This window comes from Chanos chanos, chromosome 8 (assembly GCF_902362185.1).
Source record: "Chanos chanos chromosome 8, fChaCha1.1, whole genome shotgun sequence".
NCBI lineage: Eukaryota > Metazoa > Chordata > Actinopteri > Gonorynchiformes > Chanidae > Chanos > Chanos chanos.
In genome coordinates, this window is record NC_044502.1 from 37,147,522 (window position 1) to 37,174,384 (window position 26,863).

Here is a 26,863-nt window from a genome sequence, read left to right on the forward strand (position 1 = left end):
CTCTCTTCTCAACTTCTCTTTAGCTGAGAGAGAGAGAGTGAGAGAGAGAGAGAGAGAGAGAGAGAGAGAGAGAGAGTGTTTTGGTTCTGTCCATGGCAGACTGTTGGTGGTTCCATCTGCCTGCTTTCTCTGTGATGTCATTAAGTCTCCATAATGCTGTCATAAACATTACAAGACAAAGGTCGTTACCCTTTATGATGGCCCATGAAAATGGACATAGATGAACCTATGTGGTCATGAAGAGGCCAGCAGTGTGGGGTGATTCCCAATTCAAACCTGATTTAATGTGGTCCGGTGCCACAGTGGTACATATAACTGGTTTAAGGACATGTGTAGGACAGTACTATACTGATCACATTGGGTCGTTACACTTCAGTTTAGCTAATGATGAGCAGCCCACACCTGCTAAATAACTATTTCTTCACATATTTTGTCACACCATGGGACCTGACCACAATTTTTATTTAATCGTGGATGTAAGTGAGATTAAGTGGAAATCCTGGGAGCCACTGAAATATTCCATACTGAGTTATACAGTGTGCTGGGGCCTCTTTAATGTGCCGTTTTCTGCTAATGAGCTGGGCTTCGGTTTGATGTGAACTCATACGATTGTTTCATAAAGAACGGCTATTTCTCTTTCACTCTCTCTCCCTCTCTCTCTCTCCCTCTCCTATGGGCCACATTAAATCAAGTCTGTGACCTCCATGCTGTTTAAATGAAAACCCTATCAGCATGTTGCCCCTCTCATATCTGAAAAACCAGCCTTGATACCTCCCTCGCTCTCAAGACTGCTGATTAGTGGCCTGGTTTTTGATTCAACGCTGCCACATGCGCGTGATTTCAGGGCGCCAATTGACGTGCAAAAGGCCCGGTCTTCGCCGCGCCGGGCTCCAGCGTGATTTAAAGGCTGTTACAAATGACGCAGGTGTGAGAGAAGACAAAAAAAAAAAAAAAAAAAAAAAAGAAAGAAAGAAAGCAAGACAAATCACTGCGAGGCACTCGCAAGGTTTCTGTTAAAACCTATTCAGCTGCAAGAGCGGGACAGAACAGTGAAAAATATATATACACTCTATCCTGTCAAAAGGCTTTTGGCTTATCTTGAGTGACTGTCAAGGCCGAGAATATCAGGGTATGGACAGAAATATATAAAATTAATAAGCTGCTGGATGTTGTCGGGAGTTATGATGCTTCCATAAATCCTGGTTTGATCATGGCGGACAAGGTTTAAATCCACAGCTTCCAAGCGTGCACAGCAAGTGTTTTGGGCTGGATTTTTTTATTCGGTGGACGAGATAGAAGCCCTTAGCTGAAGAAATAAGATTTATCATCCTCCCCTCCTCTTTCATGACTGACAAATCTTAAAAAGCCTGAGGGAAGCTGGCAGCCATTACTACCTTTAATAGAAGGGCACGGGCCCAGCAAGGTGAAACTAGGGCCAAAGGGAGAAAAAAAAGCTATTCAAAAAAAAAAAAAAAAAAAAAAAGAAAGAAAAAGAAAGAAAGAAAGGAAGAAAAGCAAATGGTACTGACTTATCAGTTGTACTTCCTGTGTCGGGTGAAAGGTCGAAGAGCTTTTTTTTTGTTTGTTTGCTTCTCACACCATAAGGATGGATGCTATCTGTCCTGCCATCCAAACGGGTCCACTTTGTCGAGTAGGTGGGGTAATATTTCATGTCATGAATTAGGCAAGCACACCTTTGCTTCTTTCTTTTTTTTTTTAAACTGCAGGAGGCAAAGTGAAACATCCATCATTTTCTTGAGGGTACGGCCGCTGTTTTTCTACCGCTTCCAAAGGAAAAGACATTACGCCATTAGAACATCTATGCCTGTTTAATTAAGTGTTAAAATGTTGCGGCTGATACCTTTAAAAAAACACACACACACACACACACACACACACACACACACACACACACACACACACACACGTCCTTCACAAAGCTTGAATCTGGAAGAGGCAGGGGCTTTCAGTGGGTGGAAACCACAACAATCGTACAATAATAATGTTTGCTGGACCAAATCAGAGCAGTGTAATTCCAATTTGAGAGTTTGTATTGAGAATAGGCCATGCTTTTTGAACACGAGTGTCAATAAGAAAATACTGCGTACAAACAAAAACCCATTCCCTGTAAAAGCGTTTCATTTCATTCGCCTGTTTCAAAACACACACTAATTCCTCTTAGATAAAGGTGAGGGCACAGCGAGGACGCCGAACGCGATGAAACAAAAGAGTCGCGGGGAAAGAGAGGAGATAAAAGCAGCTCTAGTCGCGTCTTTACCAAAAAAAAAAAAAAAAAAAAACGCACCTGATAGCAAACACACACCTGAAGAGGCTTTAAATGTAATTGATTTAAAGTTTAGGAGACCTGAGTTTGATTGGCCGGACAGGCTTTCATCTTTTCTGCGGCCTTTTGAACAGGTTCAAATTCCTCGTGCGCTGCGTTTAGGGCGCATGTGCGCGCGCTGTTACCTGTGTAGTCTTCAGCACGTTTGCCCATGGCTCTTCCTATGAATTATTCAAAGAGGGATAGGCCCCTCGAAATGGTCGTGAAGGAGCGAATTCTGCTCGCTGGTAAACAGATTATTGCGATTTTCTGCTCTCGATCCTGACAAAGTGGAAGTGTTACTTGTAGTCGACGGAGGATAATTACATCAGGTCCTTTTTTTTTTTTTTTTTTCATCCACCCCTTCTGGGTTAACCTCACCCCCTGAACTGTCCGCCCTCCCTCCAACTCCATTTTCAACTGAAAATACTCTTCTTTTTTTTTTTTTTTATTTGCCAGAATATCTGTCTGCGGGAGCTTTACTCGTCGGGACGACAAAGCTGTTAAATGTTTATTTTTTTTTGTCTTTTTTTATCTTATATTCGATGAATCAGACGGGACACTGTTGAGCTAAAAGACCGATTATTTTGATTATATTAACTTTTGTATTGTGTATGTAAGACAAATTATTTGACGTCCAAAATTATGGGGAAAAGATGGACCTTAATCATGCTTTGTTAAGGATTGGGGGAGGGGGAGAGCCATTTCTTAGGGATTGATAAGTTAAAAGATTGTTAAAAAAATCTTTGAGAATTTATTTTATGAATTGACCAGACAATAAGTATTCTAATTCTGCAAGAGTGAATATCCCTGAGGTCATTTCTGGGTTAGTGCAGCTCTCCAACTCTCTCTCTCTCTCTCTCTCTCTCTCTCTCTCTCTCTCTCTGTGTCTCTCTCTCTCTCTCTCTGTGCAGACTTCTTTAAGCTAAGCTGCAGTATTTTGCATTCAGGGATCTTCATCATTAAAAGCGTTACACACAGACACAGGAGAGGGTCTGGTGTGTGTCTGAGGGGGTCTGTGGAGGGGCGGGCTGGGGCATACCCTAACCTTCAACTGAGCTCTATCAGTGAGGGCAGAGGAGAGGCCGCTGGCCCGGCTTTAGAAGCACGGCAGAGGAAATGGTGGAGACGTGAAGGAGTGCTGTTGGACTCGAGCCCAGAAGGGGAGGGAGACCGAGTCAGAGGATGGGCATGTGGGGCGGGAAAACATAGCTGGTATCAGAGCCACCAACACACAAACACACAGATAAACGTACACATACTCGTACTGGATACCATACGCAACGTATACACACACGCACACATACGCAGACACGTGCACGCGCATGTGAACATATGAAAAAGCACGCAAATACATGCGTGGCTGCATAATCACATTACTCACACGCACGTTCACTGAGGGAGAATACAGACGCATGAAACAAACTGCAGCAAAGAGTATTCAAATTTGTTCCTACATTTCAGTGGAGACAAGACATCAACAGTCACACACACACACACACACTCACACACACACACTGTCTCTCTCTCTCTCTCTCACACAAAACATTCCCACACATACACACACACATACCTTGATGAGTAATAAAAAGAGAGGAGCAGAGCTGCGTCGTCTTTTGCTGATGAATAGCAGTCATAGTATTACAGTGTGATGGTCCTCATTTAAGTCCGGAGAGCACAGAAAATAAAGATTTGATGGTTTTCTGTTGAGGTGTTTCAAAAGAAAGTCGGTAAATCCAACGGTCCTTTTATACCGTGTCGTATGCGGCACCGATTAGAGGACATTCTGTTACTTTCAGCAAACCATATGTTCACACTCGTCTTTGTGTCGCAAGGTCCATGATGTGAATCATATGTAAAATATAAAGTCAATTTATTAGGAAGAAAGGGAATCTGATATTAATGTAAACGTTTGATCCCTGTATTTAATGCTGTCAGCCTCATGTACACGGCAAAAAGATATAAAAGATTGTTTTATGGTTGTGAAAACGTCTTTTTAGAAAAAAAACAAACAAACTGCAGGAGGCGGTTTAAAAGTGAAACATCCACCATTTTCTTTCCTTCATACATGCCTATATAAAATGTAAGTGTCATTTCGTGTACCGTGGAGCTTTTGTAAGCACAGGATTTTTGTCGCATCAAAGTGTTTTAAAGCAGTGGTTTCATTAGAGCAGTGTTGATCACAATCATGCCAGCTCTCTCTAGACTGGTATCATTGTAATATCTCAACTGGTTAAGGCTAGAGTTGACATTCCTTGCACGTGAAAACATTTGATAATATTTACCTATAATTATCAAAGGGCCACTCAGTTCCAATTAGTGAGAATTAGCCATTTAAAGCAGTGTTTACACATAGTTATCAAGGGCAATGACTCTCTCTCTCTCTCTCTCTCTCTCTCTCTCCCTCACTCTTTCTCCCTCTCTCTTTCTCTCTCTCCCTCTCTCTCTCTCTCTTTCTCTCTCTCTCTCTCTTGCACTCTGTCCCTCTGTCTCATTTTTTTTCCTTTTTTGCTGCACTGCCGATAAATAAATCACAAAGTTTGTTTTTCCCCCTTCTTCAAAGAAAGATCCCCTTCTTTGTCTTTGTACTGCCTTTTTTTTTTTTTCTTACGCCGACAAGAGGCCAAAACCCTGAAGACGCGGCATCGAGGAAAGCTCCTAAACAGCGGGCTCTGAAGCCTCCGTCTGAGCTTTGTCATCACGCTTGAAGAATTTCTGTTTAATGTACTGTAATGTGAAATTCAGTGGGGACAAGTTTAATTGAGTTTTACACAAACCAGTTGGGAGTAGTGCTGGAAGGTAGGTGATGTTGAGGTTTTTAATCTCTCGCTCCGGAGAGGGTTGTTGACGAAGTGGTTCTTTCTCTTTGTGGAGAAAAAAAAGAGGAAGCCCGAGAAATGATACATCCGTGGATAAAACCAATTGGCAACCCTCAAAGGGAGCAGGGTTGATAAGGCAAATCCAGCACTTGTAGAGAAATAAAAGAATCCAACTGTTCATTAAAAGCAGAAACAAAACAGGCGATTGAGAAGGAAGCCAGGCCGGTTGGTGGAAGAGAGAGAGCGAGAGGGAGAGAGAGAGAGAGAGAGAGAGAGAGGGTGAGAGAGACAAACAGAGAGACGTTTCCTATCAGAGGAAAGGATTGGAAAATAATCAAGGATTTGTGAGGGGAATTAATAAGAAGATAGGGACAAATAAGGGATTTTTTCTTCTCCTCAGCAAAATTAGGAAGGATGGACCACAATTATCTAACAGGCAGGATGGCGTTTGCTACACACACTTCTAATTATGAGAGATAACCTAGATCTGGGTCCTACCTCCTCTTATTACACCCCAGCACTCATAAAGCACAATGGCACTGGTTCATACTACAGAGGAAACTGTGCAATAATAGTGTACTTTTAAAAGAGGAGTAACACTTTTGAGATATTTTATATCTTACTGATTGAATACAACTTATGTCTAGGAGAAAATTGCCCTTTTACTGTGTGTGTGCATGTGTGTGTGCATGTGTGTGTGTGTGTGCATGTGTGCGTGTGCGCACGGCCATGTGGGTGGCTCAGGGTGTGTGTGTGTGTGTGTGTGTGTGTGTGTTTGAAAGAGAGCGAGAGAATCTTTGTTTATAATGTGTTTTCATTTGTAGTTCACCTCTGGTAGAACTGTATGACTTTATTACCTGATTGTACCCAGTAATGAGGTTTTGACTCAGTCAGACTCAGGGTGGTGCAAACAAACAAAGGACTAATGAAAAACTGAGGAGGGTAAAAAAAAAAAGAAAAAAAAAAAAGGAGAGCAAAGGAGAAGGAAGGAGAAGACAGACGAGAAAGGGAGGGGTAGAGTGGTAGCAGGATGTATAACACCCTCCACCAAATCACCAGCAGTTGTAGGATCAGCACCCTTACAACATTCCATTGGTGTTTTGTGTGAAATAAAGCCATTCATCAACACATCAATAAAAATATGGGGCAGATTATTATTGTGTTTGCTTACTATAGTGCCCCCTCATAAATAATGGCATGGCCGCAGCTCCTTATATTAATTAGAATTAGAGCGGAGATAATATGCGTGCTCTTTTATTACGGGAGCTGAATCAATTTTACAGTGTCATTCAGCGCCTCCAAGGTCACACAAAGTTGTGGAGATGGTTCCTTGCAAAGCACCTCTGCTATACACAGTGCCTTCCAATAGCCCTAAGATGGATGAAACACAGAGATACACCGATCGTGTTTAATCTTCTACAAACTTAATTTCACTAGCTGGGCTCTTTCACTGTTTAGGTGTTTTCAAGGCTTCTTGTTAGCAGCTGATACAGGCTAGTTTTTTGTGAGTATGGCCGTAATTACGCAGGACTTCTTGTGTATCGTTGCTGTATGAAAATTAACCCTTTCCCGTCCAGTCAAGTAGGTATTGTTTAAAGGGAAAGGTGAGGATGAAAGATGCACCTTTTTTTTTTAGTTTGTGCCATGGTCTAAGAATGTAAAAATAACATGGAATTTGAATTTAATCTGAGGGTAAAATTCATAGGGCAGCACTGAAACCAATTTAACTGTTTTCATTTCATCCTCCTGCCCCACCCCCCCACTACCACCCCCCCCCCCGCCCCTTTCTCATGGGTAAAGCTGTCAGATGAGACAACAATAGAGCTCGGTAGTGTATCTGCCAGCCGGGAATACCTCTATAGTTCCCCCTGGATATTTAAGAGAATGGATTTAACATGGCTTTGCCTGGTACAGGCTACAAATTCCTCAAATGCATATACCTGTCCGTTTTCATTCGGAATCATACTGGTGGAGAGACTTTTTTTTTCTAAATTTCAGTTTTTGCCTTTTGTTTTATTTGATTTTTTTATTTATTCAATTTCTTCCCGATGGCTATTACAGTTATAATCCTGTTGTTTTGATTGTAAATATATCTAATACAGGTAAGCCTATAATCTCAACGACAAACAGTACGATTATAGTTCTCACAATTTTTTTTTTTTCTTCTGGTTATTGTACAAATGCCATGATAACCTTATCAGACGGTGAGAATCATGTCCTCCACATTATAATTCTTGTAAAATCATACCATTGAGGCGCACCTTCCTTTTTCCAGACATCGCTCCATTTTTGCCTCTGTAACTGACTGTTCGCCCCCTCTTAAGCAGAAATGGTTACATTCTTTACTTGTGAATGTTTAAATGACCCTACGCTGGCTGTGAGCGCTGGCATCTGTGAAGAAATGAGACGTTGTCTCTCTCTCCTCATTGAACTGTGCGGGGATCCTGCATGCCATAACGGCGTCGGTTTAACAATCTTGATTATGGATTCTGCGATGCTACAAGTAACCGGAGATCAGGATAGAATGTTTGGGATTAATCGGCGAATGCGGATGTGGATGCCTTTGGTAGGCACCATCTTTTACAGAGAGACTTGTTTCCACATAGCCAGTCTGCTCTGCATACAAAAGCAGATTTGATGATAGGTAATCCGTGTAAGGTTTTTAGCAGACAGGCTTTTTAGAGGATTGAGGCTTCTACTGAATTAATGTACATTTTTTTAAGATGAGGACAATGGCAACCCAGCGCTGTTCAAAGCCAGAGACACAGAAACCGTTTCTGTCCTCCCTCCCTCTTGCTCTCTTGCTCTCTCTCTCTCTCTCTCTCTCTTACTCTCTCCCTCCCTCTCTCTCTCCTCATCTCTCAGTCTCCTATCCCTCTCTTCCAAACCCAAAGTACCATGAAGTGCCTCAAGCAAACTCGCACTTGCTCCCAAATGGCCTGAACTTCGTCAGAATATTTGAAAGTGTCGTATATTCGTTTTCCCCTGCACCCCGCCTTTCCTTCCATTCCGCCTCGTCCCCCAACGCCCCCCCCCCCCCCTCCCCATCCGAAAGTTTGAAGCACCTGTCACCTGTCATGCGGCCGGTTATTTTCCATTGGTTTTATATTGGTCTTTCATATCATGGCTCATTTAAGCGCAGCATAGGGGCTGGCGTATTTACATAGGCTAGCGGACAGTTTTAATTTGCGACGGTACAGAGCATGACCGGAACTGAAGAGTGCACTGCACAAAATGACTTTTTCCTCACATGACACCCCCCCTCAGAAAACACCGAGCCAGGCTTAATTGCTTGAACAGGGGCACAAAAGACGGAGACAGAGCCTCTCGCCAAGGGATCCAGAGGCCAGGTCTACTTCAGCTGTGCGTCTGCTCATTGGCGGTGGGCATTCTTGTGAAATATTATTTTACAGGATGTGGCTCTCCCATTAACACCCTCAAGATGCTTTGAATCCTCATTTTTTTTCTTATTCTGCATTGCAATATATTACTCTGTGCAAGAGTTTCCAGCACACCTTTTGCTACTTTACATTAAGCCCAGTCTTATACATGAGTATATGAGTGTGGTTTTAGAAGATTTGCTGCTTCCATAGCTCTTTATCTGTTCCATTATGTTCATGTCCTTTGTTGTTCTACGTCTAAGAGCTGTGTTCTAAAGTGTCTCCAGATCATCTCCAACCGATCATTTGAAGGTTATTCTCAACTTGCTAAATTGGAGGTGAAGCGTGGAGTGACTTGGTTCCCTACGTATTCAATGTTGTCTGTCCACACCCCTCTGAAGGCTCCCCTTCGTCCTCAGTCGTCTAGTTGCCCCAAAGGCAGGCTGTTTATCTGTCACGGATTGATCTATCCTCAACGCCCCGCCCCCCCCCCCCCCCCCCCCCCTCGCCCCTGTTTCTACCCCTCCTTTAAAAAAAAAAAAAAGAGTCACTCATTTGCCTGTTGGACCACGCATCCCCATGCACATACTCCGATATCAATCACCGGCAATGAGCTTGGCCTGAGCTCCTGCCTGGGCCAGCCCCGCGCCATATCGCCACACCATAAACTCTCTGGAAAAAAAAACCAAAAAAAAAAAAAAACTCTGCTGCGGCCATCGCGCGGGCTGATGGGCAGGCAGCGCTGTGATATCGCCGTAATTTTTTTTGGAAAGCATATTGTCTAATTTTGCCATCTGTCTGTGAGGAAGAGATGGCAGGCGGCAAGCTCATTTGCCGTCTGCCTCTCTTTAGTGCTCAGATACAAGGAGTAGGCTTTTTTTTTTTTTTTTGGTTGTTGTTGTTGGTGGTGTTTTTTTTTTTTTTTTTTTGGATTGGGCTATCAACAAGGCGAGGTCACATGGCCCACAAAGGATGAGAGACAGCGTTTGTCAGATAGACAGACTTTACTATGGTTAGAGTGTTTGTCACGGCTAGCGTCAGAAAACAGATGTTCGTGTCTCTCTGAAATGAGACTGAACTGGTTTTTTGGGGTTGGTTCTCCTACCTTTCTGATGGGGCTGTTTGAGGAGCTGCTCTCTGCAGTGCTGCTTTATCCTGTGTTGTCATCCAGGAGGCATGGTTGCACTCTTAAGATGGGGGGAACAGTAGTTATGTAGCTGTTGTTTTGTTCCTGATGCTCTGCTCTTTCAGTGTTTGAGTGAGTGTTGTGATGGCGTCCTACCCCAAGGGTCGCTATCTTCTGCCTAGGTCTGTCCGTGGCCCGGTCCCACACTGCGGGCTGGTGCCTGCCTCAGCTGCTCCTTGGCTGGGAGAGTAATACAGAGCAGATTGGTGGAGATCTGCAGCCCTTGTTGTTTGATCTTTCCTCCTCTCACCACGTTTCCTGGCATACATCAAACCCTGCCTCACCGCATGGCGCAAGCAAGACTGGCATGGCCTCAACACGCCTGCCAGCGTTTCTCTTCCCACTCTCTTCTCTCTCTCTCTCTCTCTCTCTTTCTCTCTCTCTCTCCTTCCTCATCCAACTTATTCCCCGATGGACGGATGCTGCTTTCCATTTTACAAGAGCTACCTTCGCTCATCACAGCGGGGACACGTACAAGAGAGCATGAACATACAAATGGAGATGGAGAGACCTCATGTTGGCTTTTAGTCTATTGCTACATCTTTGTTTTCAACCACACAGGTGTATGTTGTGTTATGTGGGTTTGGGAGAAGTTGTTATAATACATTTATTTCACAGTATTGACAACAATAAAAAAAAATCAGCCCTGTAGAAAGAAGTTAACTCTTATCTTCTTTCGTAGAAGACAGTGAATATATGTCATTTACAGAGAAAAAAAGAAAAACAAGATAGTTCTTCAGTCCACACACACATAACATTCTATAGATGGCTGAAACTCTTGTAAGAAGAAAAGTTTGACCCTATACTTTTTCTGGAGGCTTGTTGAGAACAATAATAGCGCCTTGCAATTGTCCAGTGTTTCTGTGTTTTATAGCACATCTCTCCACCTCACATACACACCTTCATGTTGAAAGAGACATTCATGGTCTATGATGGCCTTCAGCTTAAACAAATCTTTGTTCTCTTATCTAGCTAACAGCTATTCCATTTTGTATTTACTCTCCGCTGTCATTTGTTCCATAATGCATTGAATCTTTCTGAGAAATCGTTTAAAACCTCACAAATGGACATATGAATGAAATGCAAATATGTCTTTCAGGTGTTGCTAGCATCAGCCTGCTTTATTTTGTTTAATCTGATATATTTGTTCAAAGTAGAAACGCTTTTTAATGCTTCACAATTGTTTCCTTTCGATCCGAGCGTTTCAAGGGTACGTTGTCAAACTGGGCGGGAAAACCTGGGGCTAATTTGGTAATGACACTGTTTCATGATGTGTAAGCCCAATTTACACAGTTTCTCTGCCATTTTCCCTACCAGACTGCTATCAGCCTACATCTGGGTCTTATCTCCTCAGCATGAACCACTTCATTCGCGACTAATGGCATATGCATGATGGTAATCTCCTTCATTCATGCCATGTTTTTAGATTGAGAGCAGGATTGGCTGTTTGAGACAATAAGTTTAAAAAGGCTCAGCTAACGAGGCATAGCTTCTCATTCTTTTCTTTTGATGCTTTTCGTGGGTCAAAGGCAGAGCGCATTTAAAATTGAGGTGTGTTTAAATATTGAAAATGGCAATTGAGAGAGAGAGAGAGAGAGAGAGGCGAAATTGCTTGCCTTCAGAAGCAAATGATGACCAGGGTTCTTTTGAAGGAGTTATTTGATCATCGCGGCCTTGAGATACGAGCCACTGAAAACCGTGCAAAGGCGGCCAAAATGGATCCTCAGAGAAGATGCTGATTTTCCATGGAGATTACTGATTAGGTCTTTTGTCTAACTGAGGTAGATTTCACAATGACTTCAAATGGCCCACATTGCAGCATACGAAGATGTGACAATGAAATGTCATTTCGGGTCAGCGTTTATGGATCCAGTTGTATGTGATTTGTCTGATTCGTGTTTACATTCACACGGGGTATGTGTTTTTTTTGTTTGTTTTTTTTATGCGTTTAGCGTGTACAGATGCGAATTTACCCTTCAACATTGTATTTATTGTAAACATCACCGCCCGAAGGGTACGTAAACAAGCCCAACTGGAGCACCCACCCAAATACATATTACTCATTTCTCTGTGTATGGCAAAAGAGAGAATGATGCTCAATCATGGCCTCAGAAAGCCGGCAACAGTCTCCCAGCCTCCTGGGCAACATATGGAGCCCTCCAAGTTAGTGTTCAACTTCACAACTGCTGCAGTACAAAGTGGCACAGTAACAGTGGCCCCGGAGAGCTCATTAAGAGCCCCAGTGCATCAGCCTAGCTTGGAAGTTGCCGTGGGGCCTTCACAACCACTACGAAGGCAGGAACTGAGCTGCCTGCAAGATAATAAACAACATTTGCATATAATGTCAACTTTTGGCATCCTTCAGCGTAGGCCCTCACTACTCTCACGGTTCTTTTTAAAAAGTCAACCGCAAGAAGGTAGGGGGAAAAGGGAAAATAATTTTTGATTGTTTCAGCAGCAATGTGTGTGATGTAAAAGTATGTGCTTCTTTTTTTTTCACGCACATACGTGTATGTGTGTGTGTGTATGTGTGTGTGTACGCGCGTGTGTTTATCACTTGAGTGTTTCTCCCTCTTTTTCTTCCCATCTCTTTAAAATTCCATCGTTGGAACTCCCAGTTAATTATCACATTCACCCTTCAGTACCTCAAACCTCTGATTTTCTCCCTGATAAAAAGACCAGTTTAAGAGTTCCTGTAGCGCCACGCACTACATAATAGCAGCAGGGTAATTATGTAGCATTAGGCATTATTCACACCTGCTAGACTGTAATGGAGCGTCGTTGCACAGAGAAGCTTTCAATTAGTAAGGGCGTCTAAGCCAGTGTGCTGTCAGGAACAACACGCACGGCTTCTGCCTCACTGTATTTGTCATGCAGCGTAGGCGCATACAATCACCTCCAACTTCCTTAGTAATTGCTGCGTGGAACTCCTCACAATGAAAGAAAAAGGACAGTAACCTGACGGATGTTGTAGGTGTTTGAGGCTGGATAAATAAATAAAGGTATAACCTTTTTTCATTTGAACTCTAAATCACATTTTTCTGTTTTTTTTTTTTTTCGTCCCCCCCCCCCACCTCCCTCTCTCTCTCAATCTCTTAAAGGTGAGAAAATAAATAATGTGTTAAAGTGCAATGATTACAGTGATGGTAGGGCAAGCTTTGAGAAGCGTATTACTGGGGCTTGACAGTCGTGGAGAGATAGGCAGGTAGTGGTAAGAGGCAGGGATAAGAGGCTATGACATTATGTCTGCAGGGTTAAGGTGTCGGAGTCAAAGTGCCAGCCGCTATTACAGGATCAATACTTCTCAGTTTTGCACTTATCTCTGGGCCGATGGTTCGCGGCTTTGCTGGATGCACACCAGGGACCGAGGGCCACTGGTAAAGGAAGTACGGTTCCCTTTTCTCTAACTGGACATACAGGCCCACTGAGTCTGTGTTAGGAACTGCAATGTCTATAGCTCCACAAACCAGTTTAAAGGTTCACCCCTTTACAGATGAGATGAGACACAATGCTGTCACGTTAAGGCATACACGCATGTTGCCTGGTTATTAACGCGAGCATAGTGTTAGTGTTCTGATAGTGTTGTGTTCTGAGATGATGCAATTTATTTGCAATTCCTGTTGTCTCCCAGTATTTACTGATTCAGATAGGTTGGAATGAATACCTCAGTTTATCTCCACATGACCATAGAAAGTGTTCTGGTCACGGCTGGCCTTTGATTTTACAAGGAAATGTTGTCGGGAGTGAAGGAGGAGAAAAAGTGCTTGAGTTTCCCAGTGGAGTGTTTGCCTACTTTCAAGTCTTTCATTAAACTTCTGAAGCCGTAGTTAATCCTTGCTACACCACACAACAAAAACGCTGCATTCAACAATTAAAAAAAGGAAAAATGAAAAAAAAAAAATACAGGATGAAAAAAAAAAAGAGAAAGGAACAGGCCTGATCGCTCCATATTCATATTCCTATGCAGGCGTTATCACTTAAAAGGCTTTCTAATTACAACAACAAGACAAAAACTCCTTGGATTCATTCCAGACCCGCTAAATGATAAAATAAGCTTGCACTCTCTCTCTCTGCCGCTTAATCTCCGCAAAGCACCTTGGAGCGTCATCTCCCAAATACATGTGACTGAATGTGAAAATGCCATTTGGAGATGCAGGTGTGACATTTGATAAGAAACTTCTGGATTAAATATGTTCTGCTAATGAGGAACCCAGCTACCCCATCAGGGCAAACTATTGGTCGGATTGTGCACGGGCTGATAACATTCCACAACGCGAACATCCAAATTCATTATTAATAAACAGCCGCAGTCCCTCTCTATCACTAGGCAAGTCTGGATCCTTCAGCCAAGTGAGGGATGTTGCTTCTCATTAAGGGAGGGTGAGAGAGAGAGAGAGAGAGAGAGAGAGAGTATGCAGAAGGGATAATCGACTGTTTTCATATTTAGCTATTTTGGAGGAGGGTTGCGTTTGGAGCTAATTTCAAAGCATATGGTAATGACGCATGGAACGTTGGAACAAAGAGTCGAAACTTTCAGTCAATGTGGAATGAATGCAGATCTTAGGCTAAGACGGGTTTTCAGGGTTTGCAGGGAGGGGCCATAGTCCACTAAGCCATTGGGGCACTGGACTGGAAGTCCCAAGGCCAAGCTTGACATTTCTAATGATTTGGAGCAGATTAAGGCAGCATTAACACTGCAGCCCGTCAAAAGAGGACTTTCATGAGGTGTGAGGCTCACACTACACCCAAAGAGAGAGATGATGATGCCTCAGCATCTAAGCAGCCGTCCGTCTGAGCGGAGAGCGATGCAGTTTGTGTGCGGTGGCACATGCTCTGTCCAGTGGTGAGTCCACAGTAAAGGCCCGCTGAATGAGTGGGGGTAAGAGTGGAGTCTGATGCGAGCTGCATTTCAGAGGGGAAACGCTGCCAGAGCTCTGCCATCTTCTCATCCAGGAGTGTCAGTCTAAACCAGCTTAGTTCACTCATCCTGCAAAGTGTCACCGAATGACAGCGCTTTGTTACTCGGACCGGCAACTGCCCGGAAATATTCCATATTCAAATTGAAATTAGAAATCCGACTGTATTATTTTGGAGCCTAAAGTGGGGTTGTTTGTGACCCTCGAAGATGTGTGTGATAAGCATTTTATTCCAAAATAGATTTCCAGTCATTTTCTGCCCGTCTCTAATTGCGCATTACAAGAAAATATTAGAATTGTTGCCCTAAGGTTTAACGCGTATTATAAATATTCAAAAGAAATGCATACATTAGGTGCTAAATAAAAACACAGGTAATTTTTTTTTGTTTTACTATGTGCAAATGAAGGTTGCTGGTGTCATCCTGCCATTGAGTAGGGCTTTATGATGGTAATTAGTTGTTAGGGTAATTTCCAGCCTCCGCCATCAGCCGTGAGAAGTTCAGAGACCTGCTGTTCAGAGGGAGTCAGTGCCATGGCATCGTTTCAACAGCGGCCAAACCAGGCCGCCAAATGATAACAAACAGGTGATGGCAGACCGCTCCTATGGCGACGGTCAATTACAAAGACAATTGAAATAGTGAACGAAATGAATCATTCAGACAGCATATCAAATGTGAAAGCCACTGACTGGCCTATGCCGCGCAATAAACTGTGTGTATGTGTGGGTGTGTGTGTTGTGTGTGTGTGTGCGCATGTGTGTGTGCGCGCGCTCACTCCCATGTGTGTGCGGGTGTGTGTATTTAAAAGATAAACAGAAGAGCAATCTACTGTCAAGAAACATGGACACACATATATTCATCAAAGAACCATAGAGGTTTACGTGTTTGACCTACTGCTTGTTTGAAAGTCCATTATACGTGCCATAGCACTACGCTGATTCTGCTATAGCATGGTTTTGACCACTCCTGAGGCTATCTGTAGCACATAGTGTGTTCTGGATACACTAACACTATGGAAAGAGATGTGAAGGAAATAGGAGAGAGGTGAAGTGGCAGAAGGTGAGATTCGCAATCTTTTTTTTTTTTTTTTTTTTTTTTTTTTTTTCTTTTTCTTTTTTTTTTTTTTTTGAAAGAATAAAAGCCATTCCAATAGAGGAGTTTCATCTCTTTAGGCCTGCGCGACAGCTAATCTTTCCCCCTCTGTGCAATAACATTTCCACTCGGCTTCTCCTCCACTTGTAGACGTATTTGCTCTCCCCGACTGCTCGTGTCCCGTTAAGATTTAAACAGCAAACAGAGAATGCCCAAGATAACCTGCGCAGGTTTTTCTCTCTTTTTTTTTCTTTCTTTTTTTTTTTTTTTTTGGAGTGTCTGCACTCCCCAACATTATTTTAAAGAGCGGATCTGAGAGTGTTCCACTGCAGCAAGAGACAAGCGATTATCTGTCGCGATCCCTCTCCAACGCACCAAAGTCATTCATCTGCCGATTCTCCCCCTACCCACACACACACACACACACACACACACACACGCACACACACACACACACACACCCTGCTATGCAAAGGCAGATCCCTAATCATGTGGACACTGTGTGTCAGTTAGGGATGAGTAGGTGCCCAGAGAAGAGATTCACCCTGTAAACATCGGCAAACTGCGGGGTGTTGTGAATGAGCCAATAGGAGAAGATTTAGGGATTTTAGCCGGCCCAACTTTGTAATATCTGAGCTCTGACTCTGTTTTGTTCATTTTGCAGAAGGGAAGTGCTTCAGGGACATTGTTCTTAGCGGACAATGTGTCACATGCACAATGAACTGTCCGTAGTGAATGGCAGTGCATTGTAATGTCACAGAAGGGTTTTTAGCTTTTTTGTTTGTCTGTTTGTTTGTTTGTTTGTTTGTTTGTTTGTTTTGTGACTTACTCATTGCCACGTTTTTGAAAAGGGACCACATCGTTGACACGGCTGACCGTTATTGAATTTCATCACATAATCGTCCTGTAAAAACTATGTAACACTTTTCACGACCTGTTTATTTTAATGAGCCGAACTGGACAGAGTATTCCCTTGTCTTCGCCCCCCCCCCCCCCCCCCCCCACCAGCATCAGCTGAAAGCATAACTTGCACAGGGCAGGAGCTCGGTACGCACCTTACTGCAACTGGCTCCATCAAATGTGATGTATATTAAATACAGTTAACTGGATTCGATTATAGAGCGTGCTCCCGCCCCTTGTTTTGACACAGCAGTAATTTAAAGGCCCATCTTAATTGACTTATTTTTTCCGCATGCCTTTCTCAGCTTGTGCATGCACCGCAGTGAGAGTCTTGTTTCTTTATTGGGCCCACACACAATGTACTGAGTTCAATTTTACCATTCATAATGAATGCAGTCGCGCCATTCAAATGCAGCCATAAGCACACAGCAGATAAGAATTTAATTAAATGTAGATTAAAACCAAACAGGAAAACACACTCGCTGATAATTTTTATCACGTCCCCTGGTCATATTTCTTCTCCTCATACTTTTGACTTGTTCTTTCTTGGGCTGCCGTTTTTTTTTTTTTCGTTGTTGTTGTTGTTTTGGGGTTTGTTTGTTTTTTTTTTGCTTTTTTTTTTTGTGTGTCGCATGCCCAAAGTGGCAAAAAAAAACCCTCGCTCATCAGGCTGTGAGATTGTGTGGAAAAGTAAACCACAAGACGGCCACACAATTAATCAGAGCTTTGGCCCTGGGAGAGGAAGGGGGAGGGAACACAGGGCTACTGTGAAGGAATTAGACAAGATGTCACATTCCAAATCCACTGCATTTTCTATGAGACCATCTCTAATGGTCCTTTCCTGTATGCGTGAAGAGAGAAACAGTCAGACCTGTCCTTAGAATGCCAGTTCAGTATTTTGGATTTTTAGATCTAAATCCATATCTGATTTGATCTCATTTCAAAGAGCTGTATTTTTGTGCAGATGTATTTGGACGTCATGATGATCAGCTCACAGTGCATGAGTAATACCTTTCATTTAAATTTCTCTTTATTGACTCCTTCAACAAGCTATGTTTTCTGGTTTGTTTGTTTGTTTGTTTGTTTACTTTTTGTTGTTGTTGTTGTTTTTTGCATTAGTTAAAAAAATTACATGGTAGTTACAGATAGCTTTTGTTCTCCTCATGTCATAACCTAAATGATTCGAGGATATTGACATTTTAAAATTTAAGTGAATTGTATTGAATGATTCTTAATTTGAAATATATTACATTTTTTTTTAAAGAGGAGATGAAGTGGAACATCAGGGAGAATTATCAGGGGGATTTTGAATAAATGTGGTTACGGTGAGGAAGAAGTTTCACTCCATCATTCTATTTAAAGTATGGTTAATTTAAACTTTGACTGCTTAGAATGGGTAAAAATATCATTTTTATTAAGAGAGCAAATAGTGAAATATGTTATATGAATTTGGATGCATACTTTATGTCAACGTTCAGATGAATATTTCATATGTCTCCATTTTTTTTTTTTTGGCTGAAAAGCAATGTACACTTGCATAAACTAGAAAGCGACGTTCTTCAAAAGTTTCAGAGAAGTAACCGTCCCCCTCCTGTATCTCCAGTGCTGCTCCGTAGTAAACTTTGTAGGAAAGATTTTAATTTCCAAAGAGAATATCTTCAAACTTCCTCCAGGGACACGGGTTAAAAAGAAAAAATTGGCGTGAAAACGTTGGTGTGATGGATGTCATGCTAGCGGAGTGTGTGGACCCGTCTGAAGTAGTGTTTCGTGCCCAGACGAGAGCGGTGGGCAGACAGACAGCGAGATTTGAAGTCGAACGGGGGCGCGCTAGCGGACTATCGGCGGAATAGCACCGTGCCACCCCTGCCACTGCTGCCACCTCTTCCGCGGCCGTCGCCACCTCCGCTGCCCGGGTGCCCGTCCGCCTGGCGCGCGGAGGGCTGCAGCTCGGTTCCACTCTATTACCCCTGCGCAAGTCGCTGGCCTTTTCTGTGGGGAAAAAGAGCAATTTCCTGTCGCAGTCTGTTTGATCAAGTGCTAAACCCTTGTGATCAATAGAGAGACAGATGTCGGCTCCAGATGGCCGCGTGGCGATACCTGGGGCAGCGGCGGGGCTTGCCAGGACGGCAGAATGGCAACGAGCAAGGGCAGTGGCCGGCCTCCCCCAGCACCGCACGACAAACGCAATTAGGCCCTTTAGCCGCCCGTTATTTATTTCAGTCACACATGCCACAGAGGATGTAATTAGAGCATACTTTAAGCAATATGTAGCATTACAGAGGTGGTCAGGCAGAGGGCACGTTAGGATGAGTCAGCAGCAGGAAAAGCGCTGGAGCTTGAGTTCACAAAGACTGTATAGGGCTCTTTTTTTTCTGTATTTTTTTTTATTTATTCTTTTATTTGTTGTTCTCTCCTAGAGCGATTCATCATCTATTTTGTCGCCTTTGTCGTTTTTTTTTTTTTTGTTTGTTTACGGTCGGAACGAATGGCTCTCTTGTTTTCTCACTTCTTCCCTGGAACGCAGACAGAGGGGTTTTGCCGATAGCGAGAGCTCCGAGCGAACGGGCGTCTTTGTCAGATTTCTAGAGTTCTATTTCTCCATGTCACGGCGATCCGTCATATTCCAAAATAGTTGACAGGTGCATCAATCTGGCTCATTCTCCCGCGAAAACGCCAATGCCAGAAGGCCCGGGCAAACCCTTTCCAAAGAGGAGAGGAGCCATGTTTCTTGTCCGTGCATTTGCATAAGGGCTGGTGTCCATGAGCCCATGTGGCGTATGGATGGAGCCATGCTGGAAGGGGCCGTCCCTTTGGAGCCACGCCGCTCACCTGCTCCCCGCCACGGTGCATGATGGGTAGGGGTTGGGGGGGGGGGGGATTTGAGACGCTAGCCACAGCTGGGGGTCCGAGGCACCGTTCGAAACAACAGCGCCACGTCTGTCACATGGGTATCGATGCCCCTTCAACACGGCCGCCTCAGAGAGACAGCAGGAAGTGTGAGCGAGAGTGTGTGTGTCCTACACAACACAAGGACCTCAGTAAACACATGATGACTAGCCATAACCAGCGCGGGCAGAGGGAAAACACAGCGACGTGCTGCCCTCTGCTATATGAGTGGGTTGTAAGGCTAAATGAGACAGCAGCCGTCGTCTCCAGAAGCTAGCGACTAAAGTGTTATTACTGAGTTGCCCTAATAAGAAACAAAAACAAATTTTCATAATGGTACAACAAGAATAAGCTTTGATGCACTTTTAGATTATATGCACACATGTAATATATGATTTTGTCAAATGGTGTTTAAATGTGGAACATCTCTGATGGAACCTGACCATTTAGATTAAAAAAAAAAATAATAATGGCATTCAGGTTTGTATATCAAAAATGTCATCCACAAGCAAAACTTTACTGCTGTAAATACACAGTCACTCTGTATTATTCTGAATTTCAGCATCTCAATATATTATCAGAGAATGAGGGGTTTATAAAAATTTGTCTTTTGCAACACTAATAGATCTGTAGTACTGTGGCATATTAATTCACATTTTAGCTCTGTCTCTTCCAGTAATCACAGCAAATCAAGAATTTGCCAGTATCATATTCATTGCACTGTGAGAAGAGCCTAATGCGTCTCAAGGGATTTGTCATAGAAACTGTGTTTAATTATAAGGGAAGCATCTAATTTTTTAATTTTTCAAATATTATAAATCATTTTCTTTATCAGATCAGGGCTAGAAACTAGAGCATATTTAAGCACCTCTCCCTCTCTCTCTCTCTCTCTCTCTGTCTCTCTCTCTGTCTCTCTCGTTCTCTCCCTCTCTCTCCCCTCTCTACCCTCTCTCTGTATGTGTGTGTATGTGTTAGAGGGAGATAGAAAAAAGACAGAGAGAAAGAAAAGAAGAAATGTAAAAAAAAGAAAAAGAAGAATTATGTGGATTGGAATCCTGAGGAGATGTGTCTAATCTTCATGTTTTTCTGGGGAAAAATCACAAAACCACTCTCACCTAGTTAAACCAAATACTATTCTGAGCTTTTGTGAAAAAAAAAAAAAATACGTAAGTTTATAAGCTACAAAAATATTAAATAGGCTGTGTTCATACCGTCACCACACGCAGGAAATATCCAGTATGAGTTATTCCATGCAATGCATACTTAAATAATGAAAAGGTAACTGTCAACGAGAAAAGCTAATAATTATGCCAATAGTCCAAATCCAAAAAGAGGTCATTTTGTGTGTGTGGGAAGGACAAAGTTCCACCTCTCTACACCTTAACATGTAGCGTTTGGGTTGGGCTAAGAGGCTGACACTCTTTGGGTAGAGTGTGTGCCAGCATAGTCCAGTCCCTAATCTCGTAAAACTTTAGAGCTACAGTACTGCAAGAGAACAGTGCCCCCTTATGGTCACAGTGAAATCGACAAATAAAAGAAAGATTGCTGTGTCTACCAACTTAATTTTACAGGTAAATATTACAGGTCCCTCAGCTGCTGGTCAGGAATCAGCGCTGCTGTTCCGTGTGTAATGCTAAAGGTTGTGGCGGAAGACAGTAACAGGACGTTCTTGGATCAGTTCTGAAACGCAGGCATTTCTTGGAATGTGACTGTCAAACAGGAATGCCGCCGCACTATTCCAAAATGTCCTATTTTTTATGAACTTTAATTGAAACAGCTGGTGACGGATTTTCCCACTGCGTGAGCGTTCAGCACGTTTCTCCTCATTTGTTTTCCCCCGTCACAAGTGTACGTTTGAACGCCATCGCTCGGATTTTTCCTTTGATGCCGTGAAATCCCTACACGGTTTGAACATAAAAATCTTGCTAAGAGTTATGGGAAGGCTTGTCTTCGTTCACATCTTTGTTTTCAAGGCTTTATTCGTCATTTCAAAATTACATTGTAAGTAATGGAAGGACCAGTGAGAGGCAAGGTTTAAAAATTTAAATTTTAAATATCTAAATCTGCTGGTTCCTAAAGGTTGATGTGGAGACAGTGGGAAATGCACTCAGCCACTCAAGGGTGTCGGACCATTACAATCTTCAATTAGACTTAGCACTAATTTTGAATTGGCAGCTTTTGTACAGGAATTTAACTGCAGTTGGTTTTGCTGGGCCTTTCCTCTAGTAAATCTTCAGCATTATAACAAAGAGCTCCTGCCAGACAGACTGAATGCGTATCATAACAGACAAACAACTCTAAGGGGAGTCTGAGCTTTGGTTCAACACATCACTGGTAATGTATGTGCTTGTTATATCAGAATTCCATGACTGAAGTAGAAAGCTTTGTTGACCGACAAGCTTTTCCAAAAATGAATGAATAAATAAATAAATAAATAAATTAGCTCTTCGTTTCACACAAAAAATGTGACCTGGAGAATGTCACTATGAAATTGATAATGTTTTAAAATGATGTATAACTGTACATGTTTGTCTGATTAAACTTAGAGTTAAAACCATAGTGAGTGTTACAAAGTCCTGGCACACTGCTGAGGGAATGAGACAGCGTGCTTTCTGTGAATGTAATAGCCTCTGCAGTAGTCATTTGTCTGGACAGATGGGAGAAGCGAAAGCTGATGTGCTTAACTACGCATTTTACAGCAAACTATTAAAGACTTGTGCTGTTTACACACACAAACATTTGAATACCTGTCTTCAGGCCAGTTTAATTATCCAACCCCTTCTGTTAGCTCTGCCACTTTGTTGTCTCTGTGAGTGAGGGAGAGAGAGAGAAAGAGAGAGAGAGAGAGAGTGAGAGAGAGAGAGAGAGATTCATTTGTGTTTTCATTAAGATACGACTGTAGCTGGGGAGAAAGTGAATTTTACTCCTTTCCTCAAATATGTTAGGTCGCTTAAACTGCTCATCGCATCCAGGCAGTGTGCACATGCACAGTCCTTTTTCTCTCATAAAGTCCTCAAAGCAACGGAATAAAAACACTGACCCGTGCTTCATGCCTTTGAAAAAACCTCAGGGCTTTCAGAGGAGAGGGATATACGTGCTCTAGGGTTTTGCATACAATTCATCCCTGGACGTTTGATTGGGGAAAAATACTTACGTGTGTAATTGCATGTCGCTTCTTAAATTCCTTTATGTGAACATCTTCAACTGGATGTTCAAAACCAACGCTAATGAAAGAGAAGGGGGAGCTAGCCCGTAGAGCTTGCATGCAACGACCAGTAGACATTGGTGGAGCTAGTGCTGAGGGGATGTAGAAAGCTGTGGGTTTTTTTTTTTTTTTTTTTAATTATCTGGACTACATACAGGATGCTGGGTTTTGATTGTTTTAATGAAGCAGCTGGCCTATTGTCTGTCTTTAATTCCTCCATTGTTTTTGGAATATGTCAGAGTTCTTTATTCTTTTATCAGGTGTTCTGCAGGAGGAGACAGACAATAGGCTTCATTCTGACTGCATTGGCCAGTGCACAAAGGCACCTCACTGCAGACAGCTAGCAAGCTAAACAGAGACAAATGTGAGCAACACTTTTTCAGATGGGCTTTCTGCCTTTTCTGAACACGCACCTCAACACTACTACTCTTAACCCACCTGTGCAGCCACCTCGTGTGCAGGCACATATCCATTATAGCAACAGGCAGGAAACCTCTCCCTGTGTGCTTCCTGACTTACTAAGTGACTAAGTTATGCTGAGTTACATTAGTCCCTTCCCTATTACGAAAGCACTTAAAAATCCCCTTAAGATGGATATCAGTTATATTGAGGTTGGGTGCGCTATTCTGGTTTAGTCTTGAACACAGGACTTGTAGACGATTCCAAACAAATGCAAGAGAAGGTTCCACATGTTCAGTCCTCATTGAGTGAAGGTACCGAGTGTGTTGTCTCCCTGAAGAGTGCATGTTTCTTTGCTTGTCCTCCTGAACTGCAATATTCCAAAGGGATCCAAAATTGCAGTGCTGCATGCTGACTCGCAAGAACCTCACTGTCTTACCTGCTGGATTGTGTAGCCACCATGCTGTGAGTTGTAAAGATGCCTAAACCCGTGACAAAAAACACAGAGCGCTTTTAGTTTCACTAGTAATTGAGATAATCTGCCAAAAGGTTATTGGTTCTTCACTTAAGAATGATCAGTCAATGCTTTTGCTTGCACTGTCAAATAGAATCAGTTGTGCTCTCTCTGCTGTATCAGAGTTCCTTGTGGTTTTCTCTTTGTTAAAGTAGGGCAATGGAAAGATTAGGTCTTAGTGAAACTTGCGGTTCTTTCTGGGTCACCCTTGGCAACCTGCTCCAACCCCCCCCTCCCTATTGCAGGTGACAGTGTGAATTTACCTTGATGGTAACTCAGAGCGACGGCAGCTGGAGTTTTGTTATTTTAATAAGGAGATAAGGACTGAAAGAGCCTCTCCAGGCAGTGTGTGGTGTGTGACAGGATCCAGCTGATGAAGAGGACAAGTCTGAAGAGTGTGTCTCGTCACTGCAGATGTACCGGCTGATAGTCTGCCCTTAAAGCCAGCGCTCTTTCTTATTTTCCCATCTTTTAGTTACACACACCCACGTTCACCTAATGCTCCGGGCACATTAAAGACGGTTTCTTATTTTAGAAGTTAATTCCTTAGTCGCATAGTTAACTTGCTTAGACCAAAATGAGTCTCAAACTTATTATATATACACATTAAAGGGAGAAGTTCAGCTCAGTGTTCAGACGCAACATTGTTTTAACGTTACCGTTCTTACCTCTGTCTAGCCTTCCTCTTCACAAGCTAACAGCTGGACTGAAATCACAGGTCTTCTCTCATTGTGATGCTCTGTCAGAGTGTTTGCACATCTTTGAAAGCTAACAGTGCGGTTTAATTAATTGTCCAGCTTTCCTGTGAAACAATGTCCTAATTCTGCCATTTAGCGCCAGCATATCATAGTTTGTTGTTATCTCAGCAGCCAGATTTTTGTAAATAGTCATATTAAAAACTTTAATCTCTTGAATGGAAAATGAAGTGCAGCTGAAAAGCCTGTCGTGTGCTGAGATAAATGTTATCTGAGCTTAAACCTTCCCTTTTACTCAACCCCCCCCCCCCCCCCTCCTTCTTCTTCTTCTTCACCTCCTCCCATTCTCTTTCTGCTCCTGCTTCAACTGAAATGAGTATGTTCAGAAGATTCTAGTAAACTGTTTCAACTAAAATGAATCAATTTTAAGTATTAGAAACCTAAAGCAGGTGGTTTCAGGAATTTTTAAGCAACAGACAATTATGTGTGACAGAAATCATTATCTTATTTTGCACGGTCAGCCACCTGGGTTTAAAAAGATTTTTTTTTTTGGTTAGACTTAACGTTTCTTATTCATGTGTGAACTTATATTTATTTCACAACATCATGCACCAGACTTAATTAAGCACATTCATTTGTCATTGTGCCTTATATTTTACTTGTTTGATCAAAATAATTTGTTCATATTATATTCTGAGGGCAAACTTTAATGCGATACAGTTTACCTGTCTAAAATATTGTCGGATTGGAGCTGAAACAATGTAAAATATAACTGTTTTGAGAGTTACTGCCACATACTGCAGCACTATTTTACTCTGCCACTTTACTTAAGAGCAGTTGTAAAGAAACTAGTTATTTTGTTAAATACATGTGTTACAAGGTATTATTACATATGAGTAATTAATAAGGACTGTTATTTGCTGAACTGTAATCAATACATTAACCAAGTAATTAGAACCTATTACAGAGAACAGTTGCCCTACAACCACTGCTGGGAAGATTGCACAGCTATTCCCTTCAGATATATTACAAAACAAGCAATAAATGCTCCTCTCTCTCTCTCTCTCTCTCTCTCTCTCTCTCTCCCATAGGTGGCCAGCTGTGGTGCACAACCACTAAAAATATGATGGAGGGAGAGGAACTGGTGGCATTTGCAGTGGACTTTGATTCTCGGCTTCAGGCAGTTAATCACATGTCCCTCAGTGAGGGCATGTACCCAGCAAGACTGCTTGACACCATTCAGCTCCTACCCCAGCAGGCAGCCATGGCATCCATACTACCCACTGCTATTGTCAATAGTGAGTATCAGCCAGCATTGTCTGTGCACTATACACATGATATAATTATACACAAACATGTCCATACTACAAACGTCCTCTACAAACTTTGAAGACACTGCAGAATGAGATGTTCACCTGCAATGTTCTGCCGCATTGCCCATAATCTCTGCCAAAAATGCCTATCAGAACTCTCCACAGACCGTCACCTACAAAACTGCATGTATGTCTAAGTTATTCATAGATTAACCTCTGTAGCATGGATAGGAATAATCGACCTTCAGTTGAGGTCACGATGAGAACACCACGGCTCTGACCAACCTGTTAATTGCGCAATTCAAGCCATATGCAAATACTGTGTTTGTTTACTTAATAAGGGCTATGTGAGGTTTAACTTGATGGGGAAGCTGCTACTAGCAGATGGTGCTATGTTTTTGCTTGCCCTTGAGGTAAGGGCACAGATCTACTGAAATCATCTCAGTCTCTCTGCAACATCAGAGCCTATCATCCAAGCAAATACAGCAGAGAATCACAATACAATCTTGGCATCCAAGAGTAGGTCTCTTTTCCACCGTTAACTGTTCCCTTCCTTTAGTATCTGCCCAAATCACAATCCATACTTAAATCTAGGCTTGCAACCAGTAGGTATAATGGAAATTACTCAAACGCAGGAGGGGTTTATCACACTGCTATAAAATACTGATCGCTGTACCACTGTGGCAGTAAATGAAGAGGGAAAGAGGTATTGCTGTGCTTGACATAAAGGAATATTTCTTCTTTATACTTTCAAAACAAAGTTGGAGAGATTGCCTTTTACACTAAGAAATTTACGTGCTTGTTTGACATGAATGTTACACCTGAGATGCATAACCCAACTGTGTCTAAATCTATTTTAATTTTGATGAAATATCAATCCTGACCCTTGTTTACCCTTCTTTCCATCTCTCAGAGGACATCTTCCCTTGCAAAGCATGTGGAATCTGGTACCGTAATGAGAGAAACCTCCAGGCCCACCTGATGTACTATTGCAGTGGGCGGCAAAGGGAGCAAGAGAATGTGACTGAGGAAAGTGATGCCAATCCCCACCAGACACCCAGCATCTGCCCCTTCCCACAATGCAGCAAGAGCTTCAGCAGTGCACGCGCCCTGGAAATGCACCTGAGCACACACAGCGGTGAGTGAGGATTTTAGACTCTGTATTTTTGTGTGATGATTGTACATGTGGCATTGTAGACTATACTACAAGAGCTTCATCTCATCTGCTCAAAACTT

General features: G+C 42.6%; 1 protein-coding gene across 1 annotated transcript in view; it reads left to right on the forward strand.

Annotated features, from left to right (window-relative positions):
• zfpm2a (zinc finger protein, FOG family member 2a) overlaps positions 1-26,863 on the forward strand; it is a 113,229-nt gene that overhangs the window by 83,567 nt on the left and 2,799 nt on the right. Inside the window, exons 6-7 of the mRNA XM_030782708.1 lie at positions 25,406-25,612; positions 26,541-26,765. Coding sequence (XP_030638568.1) covers positions 25,406-25,612; positions 26,541-26,765 — 432 coding nt within the window. The remainder of the gene's footprint in view (positions 1-25,405; positions 25,613-26,540; positions 26,766-26,863) is intronic.